Genomic DNA, 14143 nt, shown 5'->3' on the forward strand with positions numbered 1-14143 from the left:
TTCTGCAGACTCCTTATCTGCTGAGTGACAGGAGATATTTTCCCAATAGCACAATAAGTAATTCACTTCTAATAAATCATGATGAAAAGAAAGTTAATATTGCTTGATTCTACTTGAGAAGTAAAATAAAGCAAAATAAACTAAAGTTCAGGCATTCCATCTGCCCTTAAACTATATATCCTTCTCCCCATCCCAATCTTTCAGGATGGTATCAGCTGGCAGAATCCAGAGTCACTGCTTCAGTTAACATTGTGTCAGCCTTTCCTTCAGCAGCTGCATTTCTTAGAGATTGATAGCTCAGCTGTAAAAATCTGCTTCAGGGAGACACCTGATATCAAAAGTGTCAGAGAAGGGGAGATTAAAAAGAGAGAATTTACAAAATAAAACCAATTTTTCAGCTTTAAAGTTATATTGGTACTAAAATCCCCACACATGTACAAGCCTTACATTTTTTTATACTTCCATAACTCAGTGTTATTTGGATTTAAGGAGACATCATGTTCTCTGTACTGCTTTTAAACTATGTGAGGAAGGAAGAAAAGCAACTGGTGCCACTGTTTGTAGCCTTTCTAGGGCCCACTCATCAGAAAGGTGCAGAAAACGATGTAATTTTCTGCCTCATTAGAAAGATCCATCGACAGCATCCTCAGACACACACCAGCAGAGAGCAGGAAGAGCTTGCTGGTTGTTTAATGGACACTGGTTGGCAGAAACCCTGGCAAAGCATCCTAGGAGCAAGTGCAGTGCCAGGCTGCCAGGCTGCTCCTCGGGAGCACACCTGCAGCCTGAGCAGGATTCCATGGCCAGCCTTCGCGCCCACCCGAACGGCAGCAGCCGGCAAACACCAGCTCAGCGACCTTCGCTAGTCCAACTCTCACATTTTAAGGGACATTTCAGCTGTCAAATGCCACTAAAATCCTGCTCTACCCCACTATTCACAGTCACTCATTTCTTTCGCTGTTGTCACTTCTGAGTTTTTTGTACAAAACTTGTATTTCCAATTACATTCCTCAGATTCTTCTCTACTTTTCCATTTTTGTCAGTAAATCTCATTTCTGCCTCCCACATACATTTTGCACATTCTTATCACCTAACATTCACAATTTTGTCTGTATGCTTAATATTACAGCTATTTAATATTACCTGATGATTTATTAAAAACATTAAAATCAATTTTCTCCATCACACCAAATATACATCTTACAGTTATATAATTTATATAACTGTACAAATCAAAATTACAATATAACAATAATTTATAGAATTGTTTGATATATAAATTAATATTTCTTTTAGCAAAATAAATTTTAATATGAATTTATTAATTTATTGTTAGATATAATTTATTAATATTAATTAATGTGTTTAGGAACATATGAAAAACACATTTAAGTTGGTGATATTGTCTGGTATCTATACTCTTGTTTTAACTTTTGCTTGCTTGATCCTTACCACCCAGCCAGTAATACACAAAAGTTGGCATTTTTGCTTATGCACAATACGAATGAGCTTTTATGTATCCCAAGACAGCTCAAATTTCTGGAGCTGCACCATTACACATACCTCAGCTGTTAGAGAGTGAGCTCTGAGATAACTACTTGCCCCAACAGTGCAGGATTGCTCTTTAGGTTTGAATTCTGCTCAAGCTGCTTTAAAGTCTCTTTAAATTTTAAAGAGGCAAATTACTGACTATGCAAAGACAAAGTAACATATACTTGCAGTCATTTCTTTTGCTGAAGTGATCATCTGTTAAATTGCCCAAGAAATTGATGCTAAAGGCATTTTTTGGGTTTATTTCAAAAGTTCTTATAGTGTTTGTTAAGAAACAAATTTTTTTTACACAAAAATAAAACAAACTTTTTAGTCCGTTAAGGATGTAACAGCTAACAAATACAGCTAATAAATGCTGCCATTTTATTCTTTAACAAATAGCTAAATTTGCAGGCAACAAGATGCAAACCTTTAAAGTTCCATGTTAAACTGTGAAGAAAGGAGAAATTGATAAATTCTTAAAAGTTGTCTGAAATCATGTCTTAACATGTTTACTTGAACTATATCCCCATAAGGAGCACTAAGTGTGGTGCTAATGTGCATAAAATGTTACTGAGATACTGCAAAATTCAGGCTAATTTAATAAAGCCTGATGTGCCTTACATCATGTTGCAATGATGCAATAATATGCTGCTAAATGAGTCACCTCACATTAGCTTCATGGCAACAGCAGAGCTGATGGCTACTGAAGGGAAAATGGGGTAGAAATATTACTGCAAATATTGATGGACCAGCTTTCTATTGGATTTTTTTCATCCAAGATAAAGCTGCCTTATTTATTGTGTATTACCAACATACACAAAACCTATATAATAATAGCAGCAAAAATGAGTTAGAAATCCATCTGCCACTAAATAAAATATATGTAGTGTACACAGTATCATATAGATCATCTCTATGCTGTCTGTGTAGTGCTATACATTTCATGCAATATGTATATACATAATGTACCATGGTGTATATTTAATGAATTATTATATACATACATATATATATGATTGTACATAGTCTAAGTGAAATGTAATTACTAAATTCAATTCATATCTCCTTCCAGCACTCATATAATCTACAGTTTTACCAGCAGCAGTTTTTTCAAAATGGGTTTTATAAGTTCTGAAGTGTCCCATCATCATGTAGACCACAGAGATTAATGAGTAACAAAACTGGAGTAAATTAAGATATGACTCTTTATAAAAGGCTACGCTTTAAACCACAAGTGCTGGATGCCTCTTTAGTTCCTGCCCAGCATCCATTACATTCAGCACTTGATTCCATTCCTTTCCCACACACAGGATAGAGTGCAGACTTCAAATTATTATGAAGAGAGGGAAAATGTGTTATCTCCACGTGTCAAAAAATCCATCATGTCTATTTTTCATGCATGATTGTTAGAATGAAAATAGAACATGAAAGGGGATAGTCACCAACAATTTACTCTGCTGAGCCTGGTGATGCCAGTGGGGAGAGCCTGTGCCAGGCAACGAGAACAGGCACTGGGAGGCTGAAGGAGCATCCCCCACCCATTACCCAGGGCACTCTCAGGCTCCTCGGGATAAAGTTACCTTCTGGGAAGACCCACACAAACAATTAGAAGAATTAGTCTAACAGCTCCACATGTACTGCACATTTATCTCAATTTCACTTTAAAAATAGTGCAGACCCCTGGCTTTGTTTGAGCTCAGACCTGTCAAACCAATGTGCAGTGACAGCTGGGGACCTTTTTGATGATATTGGAAATGGGAGTAGTGAATTCAATATCTGAAGTCTAATCTTGTTTCTTTCACATAAACTACTGTTTTCACTACAAAATCACACAAATGTGAAGAAAATCCCTTTTATTACAAGAAGCTTTCTGAAAATTTAACCTTTACCTGATTTATAAATTGTGAAAAGTTGCCATTCCCAAAACTGCAAATATATGGCCAACAAGAATGGTGGAGCTCCCCACAAAAACCACAAACCACCACCCTCCCTTCAATTCAAATACACAAAAAGAGACTTTGTGTCAAGTCATGTAGCATTGCATTTCATTCCGACAGCTAAACAGAGTTTTCAGTATTTCTTCTAAAAGCTGTCAATTCTTCCTCCAGGTAAAAATTTTTGACATTCATCTAAATCAGCTCTGCATAAGCCTTAATTTGCCATCTTACCATCCACTTGAGAGTCTGTATACTTTTGGATGTTCCTTTTTGGCTTGTTTGAAACCTGATGAAGACAAAACCTGAGAACCTGCATTTCTTGCTAATAAAATATTTGTAAATTAGCCATATTTACACTCTTGTGACTAAATGTTACAGCTGAATCAGATTCTATTACCTAAGTCACTCAGGTTCCTAAGCTACATTGAAAATCAATCACACTTCAACTCCTACAGCCTAAATATAAAGCCTGTAGGTAGCAAACAGTCCCTACAAATCACTGCTTAGATTATTTTCAGTAAAAGGTGAGAATGATACTAAGACTCTGAAACATTGCAGTTTACAGTAAAATCTTGAGAATTTTCATTGCAGCCTTCTGTAAACTCAGAAAGTAAAAATTAAAACTCCTCACACTTCCATACTAGGTTATTAATACCTTTTACACCAGTAACATAAGGAAAGGAGGTAGGAGAAGGACAGATTCAAGAGTATTTGGAGAAGTTTGATATTTTCAATTCATCTTATGCCAATGACAAACTCAGGAGACTGATGAGCTATTGCCATTTTACCATTTCAGACACCTTAGCCACTGTCCTTGAAGAACTCATGGTTCAGAGCAGAGACTAGAAAAGAGTGGGGTTGGTTGGTTTCAGAGAGGAAGAAAAGCAGTGGCATGTAATTTCACAACAACCTAATGCTTTTGTTTATTTTTTTTAATAATACTGGAAGAAATAGACTGCAAATGTCAGAAGAGAATGAAGATGTGATACTGGTTCAGTTGGAATATATAAAATTAATTTCCTTCTCAGATTGCAAATAGATGCTTTAATAAGGCTTTTACCACTTCCACATTTCACAGGTGAACTAAGGAACCAAGGACAACTAAAACTAGTGCTGAATACAGAGAGGAGCTGATAAAAAACAGCTAAGAGTTTATGATCAACAGTGGGTGAATGTATTAACTGAGACTTTGCAGGCGTCTGTTTTGGGCATCATTCCACCTCTTAATTAGTGACTTGGATGAAAAATGAAGACTACATTTACTAAACTAACAAAGCAAATAACCCATAAGGATCTACAAATGCAGTGCAAGCCTGGAATTCAAAACTGCACAGACAAATTTAGAGATGGTAGAAGCAATATGTTTAAAAAGTAAATACATTTTTGTACATGGAACCTGTAAACTGCAAAACACAGGGTGAGGAATAGCAAGCTAATTTCCCATTACCATAAAAAGGTATTGGGAAATGTTAGATCACCACGATTCAAATATATATCAGAAACTGGGTATTTGTTAGGAAAATAGGCAAATACTAGCCAGCAAAACATTCACAGTACTGTGTGAAGGATGGAGGAAATTTCTTTTTGCCATGGTGGTAAGGCCCTAGCTGAGGTACTTGACCTCATTTAAAGCACTGGAATTCCCTAGAGTTGTGAACCTACTGGAGTAGATGCAGAGCAGAGCATAAGCTTTTCTACAAATATTTCAGTCTGAGATAGATCCTGTCACATAGCCACTGTTAAAATATACCTGCACTCCACACACCCAGGTCAAAATTAACTCCAGTTATAGCTTATCTTTTCTAAGGACTCCTTATCACCTTCATCATCTAATGGTTTTTCCAGCCCCTACAGAGAGTAGATCCATGTCCACTGTCTGTAAGACAAGAGTTAGCTACTTTAATTACAATGATGTTTAGATAAGGGACCAGGGAAACTTTCTTAAAGTAATTACACTTCAGTAGTTGAAAACAAAACCCGGGGTGCCCATGCAGCCTCTTCCATCTCTAACTTTTTTGAGAACTGAAGCCTCTGTCAGGGACAAGGCATCTGATTCTTCATTTAGATTGCAACGACCTCTCACAATCACTTTGGACCTTCTCTATGACAGATTTCAAACACTGTAGCTGCAATGAGAGCTGTATTTCAAGCACTACCATGCATTCAAACACACAAATCAAAAAGATTCAGAAATCCCAGCACAGTCCAAGTTAAATGAATTCAAATGCTTTCAGATTTATCTGACAAAGACCAAAATAAAGTACAAACTGTAACTTATCACATGAATTTAAATGGAATTAAAATTTAATTGAAAGTTAACTCTATGTTCATTTTTTATTTTCCTTAATATATAACTAATACAGATTTACCTACAGTAACATTTTCCCCACACACTAAAAAATTTAAGGAAAAAGAAACTGAGGGAGATTAAATAGTCAGAAGCTTATCAAAGGGACACACAACAAAAAGTGATGTTAATAGAAATAAATATGTATAGGACTGCAGGGTTAAATAGCTATATGTAAAAAATTATTATTAAACTGTACTAGATAGAAACAATCCTAAATATACAATGATTTTCCTCACTGAGACACTGAACAACAGAAATTACACTCATTACTGCAAAGCAGAAAGGAATTTTATGCAAAGTTCACCTAAAATCATTTTCCAATACAAAGCATTAATTTAATGAAAGAGTAACGTGGATATTAATTTGATTCCAAACTAATGTCAAAATTAAGTTATTATATTTAAATACAGAACATACAGAGTTATTTCAACAATAGTAACTACACTAATACAATGTTTTACTGTCTAGACTGGCAATAATGTGAAGCCCATAACTCTCAGGTAAAGAGCTATACTGCTTTTTGGGAGAATGTTGCTGAAAGCTCACCCATACAGCTACAAATGGGTCTTTGTTTGCCACATCTGCGTTGCAGAGAAGTAGTAAAGGCTGTGAGAATGATCCTTTCTTAATAGGGGAAGCATTGCCACATGGTGCTGCCCATTCACACTTCCCAAGCTACTAGTTAAACACTGAAAACCAAGATGTCAAACTCATATGCTAGATGTTATCCTCCAGAATAAAAAACACTTCTGAAAATATCTGCTCAAAGGAAATAGACAACCTACAGTAAAATAAAAAAATTCTTCCTCTTTGAGAAAATAAACATAAATTAATTTCTTAGAATTATAAACATATTAGTTATTTAAATCTTTATCAACAGACACAAAGTAATCACATGCTAATTATACTTTTTAAACAGTCAAACTTCCTGTGCATTCAAAACAAACTTTTAAACAATGATCAAAGCATTCTTAATCTGGCTCATTAGAAATAACCCGAAGAAAATCATCATTGTAAAATGAAGAAACTCTGTACTTACTTGACAGCCAGGTAAGCCTGTATCTCTACCATACAGTGGAAATGGACCTCTGTCAGAGGTTTTTCCTATAAAAGAAAGAAATTTAAAATTAGGTTATTTTTAAAATCCCTTAGACATCCACATCAGTTTATGTCCTTTTATGCAATTCAGAAAACATATTAGCATCATAAAAAATTTACAAACATTAAGTTGCATGAATAAAATCAGGTTTTTGTATATGTGTTTAACATGCTCAAACAACAGTACAGTAATAGATGACATATTTACCCAATTAAATTCCTTTTGTAACCAGTCAGATACTATAAAATATTCCTATTCAGTGTTTAAATACAAAAGGCTAAAGTCCATTTTTATTTCCATTGTTAACAAGCAAAGGTAGAGACAATTTTAGACATTTCTCCTTCCTACAGGAAAGTAACACTTAGCTGGTATCCATCTTAGACAACGAATATACTGAGCAATAAAATGAAACCTCATGAAAAGCAAACAAAAACTTCGTTCAAAACACTAAAACTCATGCCACCCTTCAACCACTGATTCATTCAGCTCTTGACACTCACCCCTAAATCTCTTTTTGTTTAATGTACAGATCAGCAGGCACAAAACTCAAGCAATACAACTGGGCAAGACAGCAAATGCAATTTTTGTGGGTAAGCAGCACACAGAGAACACGGTGCAGAGCGGCTGCCTTCTGATGTTGCTGCCTCAGGTCACAAGACATTAGCAATGGGTTTGCCAGCTCCAGAAAATCTACTTAGTGCTGTATTTGTTAGGTATGCCACCAAAAAGGCTTGTTTGTATATGAAAACTCAGTGTGCAACTTCTCCAGTAGAGCTCAGAAGTTTATCAATCTACACATTGAAAAAAAATCTAGAATAGAAGCCCACTGAACAATGCCAAGCATCAGACACTCATCAAGTTTGTGTGTAACAAAAACCACCAAGGGCATGTGCCTGCCCTAATTACGGCACAGTTAGGGCTCAGAAAAACCCTGTACCACCACTCAGAGCCTTATCCAAAGGCAAGCATTAATTAACCAGATCTACCCATTTGTAAATGAATGCTATCTCACCCAACTAGGCATTCCCTTTGCAAATGATGTGTGTGTTATCCTGTCCTAATAAGAAGAAAAAGTAGCCTCTCTTTCACATTCCCATTTCAGTGATAAATAGCTCCATGTTATTGCAATTGCACTTCAAGAATAGGACTTACTTTGCTTTTTCTGATTTTTCTCTCTTACTACCAGAAATCCCTAAATATAATTTCATAAGAGGAAAATCTAAAGTATGCTTTCTGTTCATTTTAAAAGTGCATCTTGTGTAAGCAGGGAGGATGAGGAAGGCTGCATCTCTTGGAACAACATCTCTGCAAGATTATCATCATGATAGCTACCAATGGTATGGTCAACAATAGTTTGCTTGAAAAATGGCTGCTCTGCTGTAACAAAGGGAGAAAAAAAGTTAACATTTTCTGCTGAAGCAATTTGCCTGTAACAATCTATCAAGCACCAAGCAAATAAAATACCTAGCATGCAAAATTATAAGTAGCAGGATGAATCATGCTGTTCATTTTAAACCAGACTCAGCACTTTCTTTCCAGAAAATGAGAATCTCATATCACATGATAAACAACTTTGACTGAAGTATGCAGTATTCCAGGCAGGCTTTAAAACAAATATTTGTACAAGAGTCAATTACAGAGGCTAGAAAAATTATGATTTAAATTATGGTTTGTGTAGCAAGCAAGAAATTGTTAGATAAGAATGCATAAAATCGTGTTAGTTAAATGTTATAATTTTTAAGGTATGGCAGATTCATATTAAAGGAGAAAAGCTTACTCCAACAGCCCAATCTATAGTAAATTTGGTTTCAAGAAGTGACCAGGAAAAGTCAAAGCCTTCTAGTGCCACAGGGCCTAAATATTTATCAAAAATCAGCTGGAGCAAATTAGCATTTAACCTGTGTTCAAATGCCCTGGCTTTTCAATGAAGGGTTTGGAAAACAACCCTGGATCACCCAAGTGAGGGTGCCTTTCACAGTCTCCCAAACACACTCCCCTTTCAAGCACTTAGACAGGACTCAAACTTGCAATAGTGTCATAATACTAAAGGTACACATTTTTTGAACACCCAAAATTAGCAGTCACACACTGTAGCAACACACACTGAGCCCACACTCAAGTCCTGCCCCTGGGTCCCTCTCAAACCATGGAGCTGCACCCTGTGCCCCTCGTGTGGGACTGGAGCAGGTCAGCAGCTTCACCTCCACACTGGCACAGCACAAGGACAGACAGAGGTGGGTGATCCTGGGCACCATCGGAGCACACCACGGAGGGCAGTGAAGCCTCTGAAGATCAGTGAGAAAACACCAAGGTTTCTCAGCCTGGCCCTATCACAGCTTCATTTCCAACACAATGCAAAGGTGATGGATACAGACTTCAAACTGCCCATTGCCTTCTCAGCACATTTCGGCTGCTCCAGTCCAGGCACAGTGCTACTCTCACTATTTAAACCTTTGTAACCTAATGCCACAGGTGATGTTTACTTATCAATAGAAACAGAAAATAGCACTACTATTTAGCACTACTTCCCAAGTACTTGAAAGGTGGGTAATGTCAGGTTTGAGAACATGACACTTCCTCCATGGTTCACAAACAGGTCCACAAACAGATCACTCTGTGATCAGTGCATGGGCAGTCTCTAGCATCCAATAAAATTCATACACATGGCCAAACATATCAAAGCAGAATCCCTTTGGTGGTTTTCAGCTTATGAAATACCTTTCTTACTTACTCATACTCTCTACAAATTGACAGAAGAGAATAAAAACATAGAGGTTACAGTAAAACCCCAAATTACTGGAGTCCCAGTGCTTATGAGAATGCAAACTCTAAAAATACAGTGAGTGAGAGCCAAAGCAGACCCTGACATGACTTGCAGGCTTACCCCACAAGATTTGCAGCTGAGACTGTTACGCCCTCTCTCAGGTCTTGTCTCATCAGTGCCCACTACACAGACAGCAATGGCCTCTTTTCCATTGCAGCTGGAAATTCAGAAACACCAATGCTCAGCACTTCGGGGATGTAGGAAACTCACTGTGGCACCCGACATTAATTAGAAGAAGGAGAGCAAAAAACACTATAAATGACAAAATCCTTGTTGAACATTAATTAGCAGAAGGAGAGCAAAAACCACTATAAATGACAAAATCCTTACTGAACACTTTCATTTGCACAGGTTTGTGTAGAGATGGAGGTAAGGTAATGTGCAGACCTATCAGCTGGGAAGATAAAGCAGATGCCCAGATGAAGTTTCTTTCCTCTTCAGATTTGATTTTATTTTCACACAACAAAAAAGTTAGATGCTGCCATTTTAAAAGCAAAATCTATGCCTTGCTTACGAAGTAGCATCATGGTAAACTCTTCTTCAGGTCCATCCTAGTGGCTGTACATACCAGAGTTGTGCATTCCAAGCAGACTTGGAATAAAGAAATAGATATTTAAAACAATTGAGCTGGTTATATGCAAAAATTTTACATTTGCACAGGTCAATTCACAAGGCATTTGACTCTCTTAATAACTTGGAATTAATGTGTTTTATTGATTCTTGGGTGTTTTGCGGGTTTTTTTTTTGTTTTGGTTTGGTTTTTAAAGTTTCATGTGTTTTTATAAGGAAAAATTTCAAGGACCTAGTCACCACCTAACAGGCCTAAAGTTCAGGGACTATGGAGTTAACAGAAACCCAACCAAGAAAATCCCACTATGCACTTTGAACCACAAATATTTCCCAACTGCATAAATTTAAAACCCTGACACATTCTCTACCAATTTGAACACTAATAGGCATTTAGTAAATAATTTTTTTCTCTTGCAATCACTTGTCTAAATGTGATATGCTCACAACTTAACACAGCCTTTGAATACCACATGAGGAATTGTCTTCCACAATACATCTATACGTATAACAGCTGTGCAGCCTAAATACTCTGAACACAGAAGGAACTGAAACAGCAAGATGCAAAGTGATAGTGAGCTGAAAACAGCACTGCATTCACTCAGCTGAGGACTACTTCAGTGATTGTGCTATAAATGCCTGCCAGTACAAAACAGCCTTTTCCCACTGCTTCTAGAAAATGCTTGGCTTATGAGAAGATGGCAGAACTCTCAAATAATTATTTCAATTCCCACAGAATTAACCCTTTACAGACTGAAATATTTCTGTGCATTGCTAAGAATTTGTTTGGTTGGCAGTATGGAAAGCAACAACGTCTTTTAATGAGCAATGTTTATCATCCAGTATGAATGCCACAGTGACCACAGCTGGCAGCTGCTCTGTTTGTCAGACATGAAGTATGTCTGCCCTACTTGTACAGAGAATCTGCTCTAAGTGAATACTGAAGCACGTTTTTACAGTTCCTAACACTTTAAACTGGTCCCCACAGATAGCCTACCCAAAAATCAGCTTATAAACACTGTTGACAAGTTTGAGAATTTCTTTTTCTTTTCCAGTTATTGAAGTGGTGTTTTCAGTTTAATATTTCTATTCAGTTCGAAATCAATTACTGGACTGCTTTCTCCCACTCTACATTCAGCAAAGTATGTGTCTTTGTTACCGACAGAATGGATACATTCAAATAATTTTTCATATGCAGATCTAACGTAAAAAGGAACAAGCTGCACAAGGTACACTGGTGAATACAAAAGATGCAAGAAAAACCTTCAACAAAGTAGACATTTTTCTACTAATGAATATTGCTTTCCAAATTACCATGAGGTAGAAAGTACACAAAGTTTCTAAAATAAGATTCTTGTAGGTCCACTCTTTATTTTTTAAAATTTTGTTGGCATTAAAAATTCTTATTCAGCAATTATTCAGTACATTGAAAAAATATGTTTGCTTAAAACACAAATCCATCTCTGCCCACAGGACTTTGTGTGTTGCCTTCTTGGAGGCAAGACTGACACATGCAGCCATAAAATTTTTTACTACGTATCTATGCATTTCCCACAGCAGCAGAAGAATAATTTCTTCCTTTTCTACTGCTATATAGCCTACTCATAAATAGAGGCTGTCACAGTTTTAGTATCTTCTCTCTAGCATTTTAAAGATCTATAATGCACAGATGTATATATTGTGAATACATAACAAAATACATTTTTCCTTTTGATATTTGAGCCCCAGAACTCCTGGAAATGAAACGGAGATCTGGAGCAACACAATTAGAAGAAATGGTTTAAAACAAATGACCTCCTATTCTCTTCATGACAATGTTTAAGCATTATTGGCTGATGTGTGCCAAGCATGCTGCTGGCTGCACTAAGGATGTTTAGCAAGCCAGTGCCAACAAGTGCAGCTGCTGGACTTGCAGCACCCTCCTCCTGTTCATTCCAAGCCAAATTACTCACTCAGCTATGAACAATGAAGCAGCAACACAGAAAAATGCCAAGTGCAAGTGAGATTAGTGATAAACTACAGGATCCCTACAGAGGTCAGTGATTAGCAGGTCCCCAGCCGTAATCACTTTCCTAACCCAGCCTTTATCTCATCACTGCTCCATCTTAGCTCAGTCTTCTGACTGCGAGCAGCTTCTCCAGTCAATATCCCTCCAAGTCCTGCAAACTCATCCACACTCTCACACACCTTTTAATAAAGCAGTCAAATCTACACAATACAGAACGTCTGCAAACTTTTAGGACACATTTTTAACCTGAAGTTTAATAAGTAATTAATACAATAAAATCCTATTACTGGAGAAATTATAATAAAGTAACAGAACTGAAGAAAAACTACAAACACATTTAAGCCATAGCCATGCTATGCCCAAGTGTTGATCAGCAATGCAGTCTCACGATAAATACAATGATCAATATGGCTCATGATAAAAATGGCATGTACAGACTGCAAGTAGTGAAAAAATGTAGGAGGTTTTTCCCCCATACTGTGACATCTCGTAAGACCAATTTTCCCAGACAGCAGAAGTAAATGTTTTAGGAAAACTTGGGTTTAACACTACAGATTTGCTCCCTCCTCCTTTTCTGGCCAAAATTTTGAAAGACTGAGATCCTACTAAACTAATGATTATCAAGAAGTAAGAACTATGATTCTAAATGAGATTTATGGGATTTAACAGTCCAATCTCAGGTCTGCCAGTAATCTCCTAGGATTCTCCACGCCATAAATTCTCATTTGTAAGAAGACAGCATCATACTTTTGTTATCTAGTCCAATTACTTATTTGGAGCAAGAACTGCTTTTCACATCCAAATAATCCAAAATGTGTAAAAACTGAAGCTGAATTACCTGTAATCAACTTCCCATTATAACTTCTGCAATTTAGGAACAGATACTGAATTATTGCTTTTGTTAACATTTGCACAAGATAATCTGGAAAAAAAATTCAGCTTGCTTTCCAAAGACTAAAAAGATCAGAAGCTTTTATACTTACAGTTGTGTCGGCTTTTGCAGATGTCTTTCACTGTGAAAATTCTACTGATTGAACCAACCAGGCAATAAATCTCCGAGTATATTTATAAAGATGTTAAACACAGAAGTCAAGGGATTTCTCACAACTTCTTTAACACAATGTTTTTTTAAAATATAATGTCAGTGTGTGAAGAGGTATTAAAGAACCTGCTTCTCAAAGACATGCCTTTGACACTTCCATCCCATTGATTTGTAAGTACATCTAAGAAAAGATGGAGTATTTTGTCAGTTTGCAGATCACTGCACAGATCTTGTGCTATAAAAACAATTTATTAATGTTCTTGTGTACTTCAAATACACAGGAGGTAAGGGTGGACTAAATTCCACATTATATTTGGATTGACCCTATGAACTTGTAATTTATATGCTCATGTCAACCAGGAACATTTCTATTCCAACAGAGGCTGATCCATGAGGGCTCCTTCCTCGGTACTATTCCTGTCCCTCCACTTAGCAGGTTTACTCTGAGCTGAATAACAAATCAAATGTTTGCAAGGCTAAAAGGCACTGAAGTCGCTGGCAGGAAGAATGTACAGCAGTAACTGAGGGAAGAGGGAGGACAAACCTGAAGAAAGAACTTTCTTCTCTTCCTCCCCCAAGCATATGTGGGCAAGTATCTGCCAACCAAATAATTCCTGAAGAGCTGTTTCATGCACTTTCAAATCCTCCACTGCTATGTCTACCCCAGGCTAGCCTCACCATTAACAATGTTAACAGACTATTAACCCATTATGTGTGCTGCACACAGAGAGAACACCCAGTGAGACACAGATTAAAAATACACTAAAAATGAAGGAGATCAGG

At 36.9% G+C, this 14143-nt stretch overlaps 1 protein-coding gene across 9 annotated transcripts in view; it reads right to left on the reverse strand.

Moving 5' to 3' along the window:
• TCF12 (transcription factor 12) overlaps positions 1-14143 on the reverse strand; it is a 158672-nt gene that overhangs the window by 62462 nt on the left and 82067 nt on the right. For all 9 annotated transcript variants that reach the window (XM_039723404.1, XM_039723408.1, XM_039723402.1 and 6 more), the window contains exon 7: positions 6860-6924. In XM_039723404.1, coding sequence (XP_039579338.1) covers positions 6860-6924 — 65 coding nt within the window. The remainder of the gene's footprint in view (positions 1-6859; positions 6925-14143) is intronic.

The sequence above is a fragment of the Passer montanus genome, unplaced genomic scaffold (genome assembly GCF_014805655.1).
Source record: "Passer montanus isolate IOZ18808 unplaced genomic scaffold, ASM1480565v1 scaffold5, whole genome shotgun sequence".
Taxonomy (NCBI): Eukaryota; Metazoa; Chordata; class Aves; order Passeriformes; family Passeridae; genus Passer; species Passer montanus.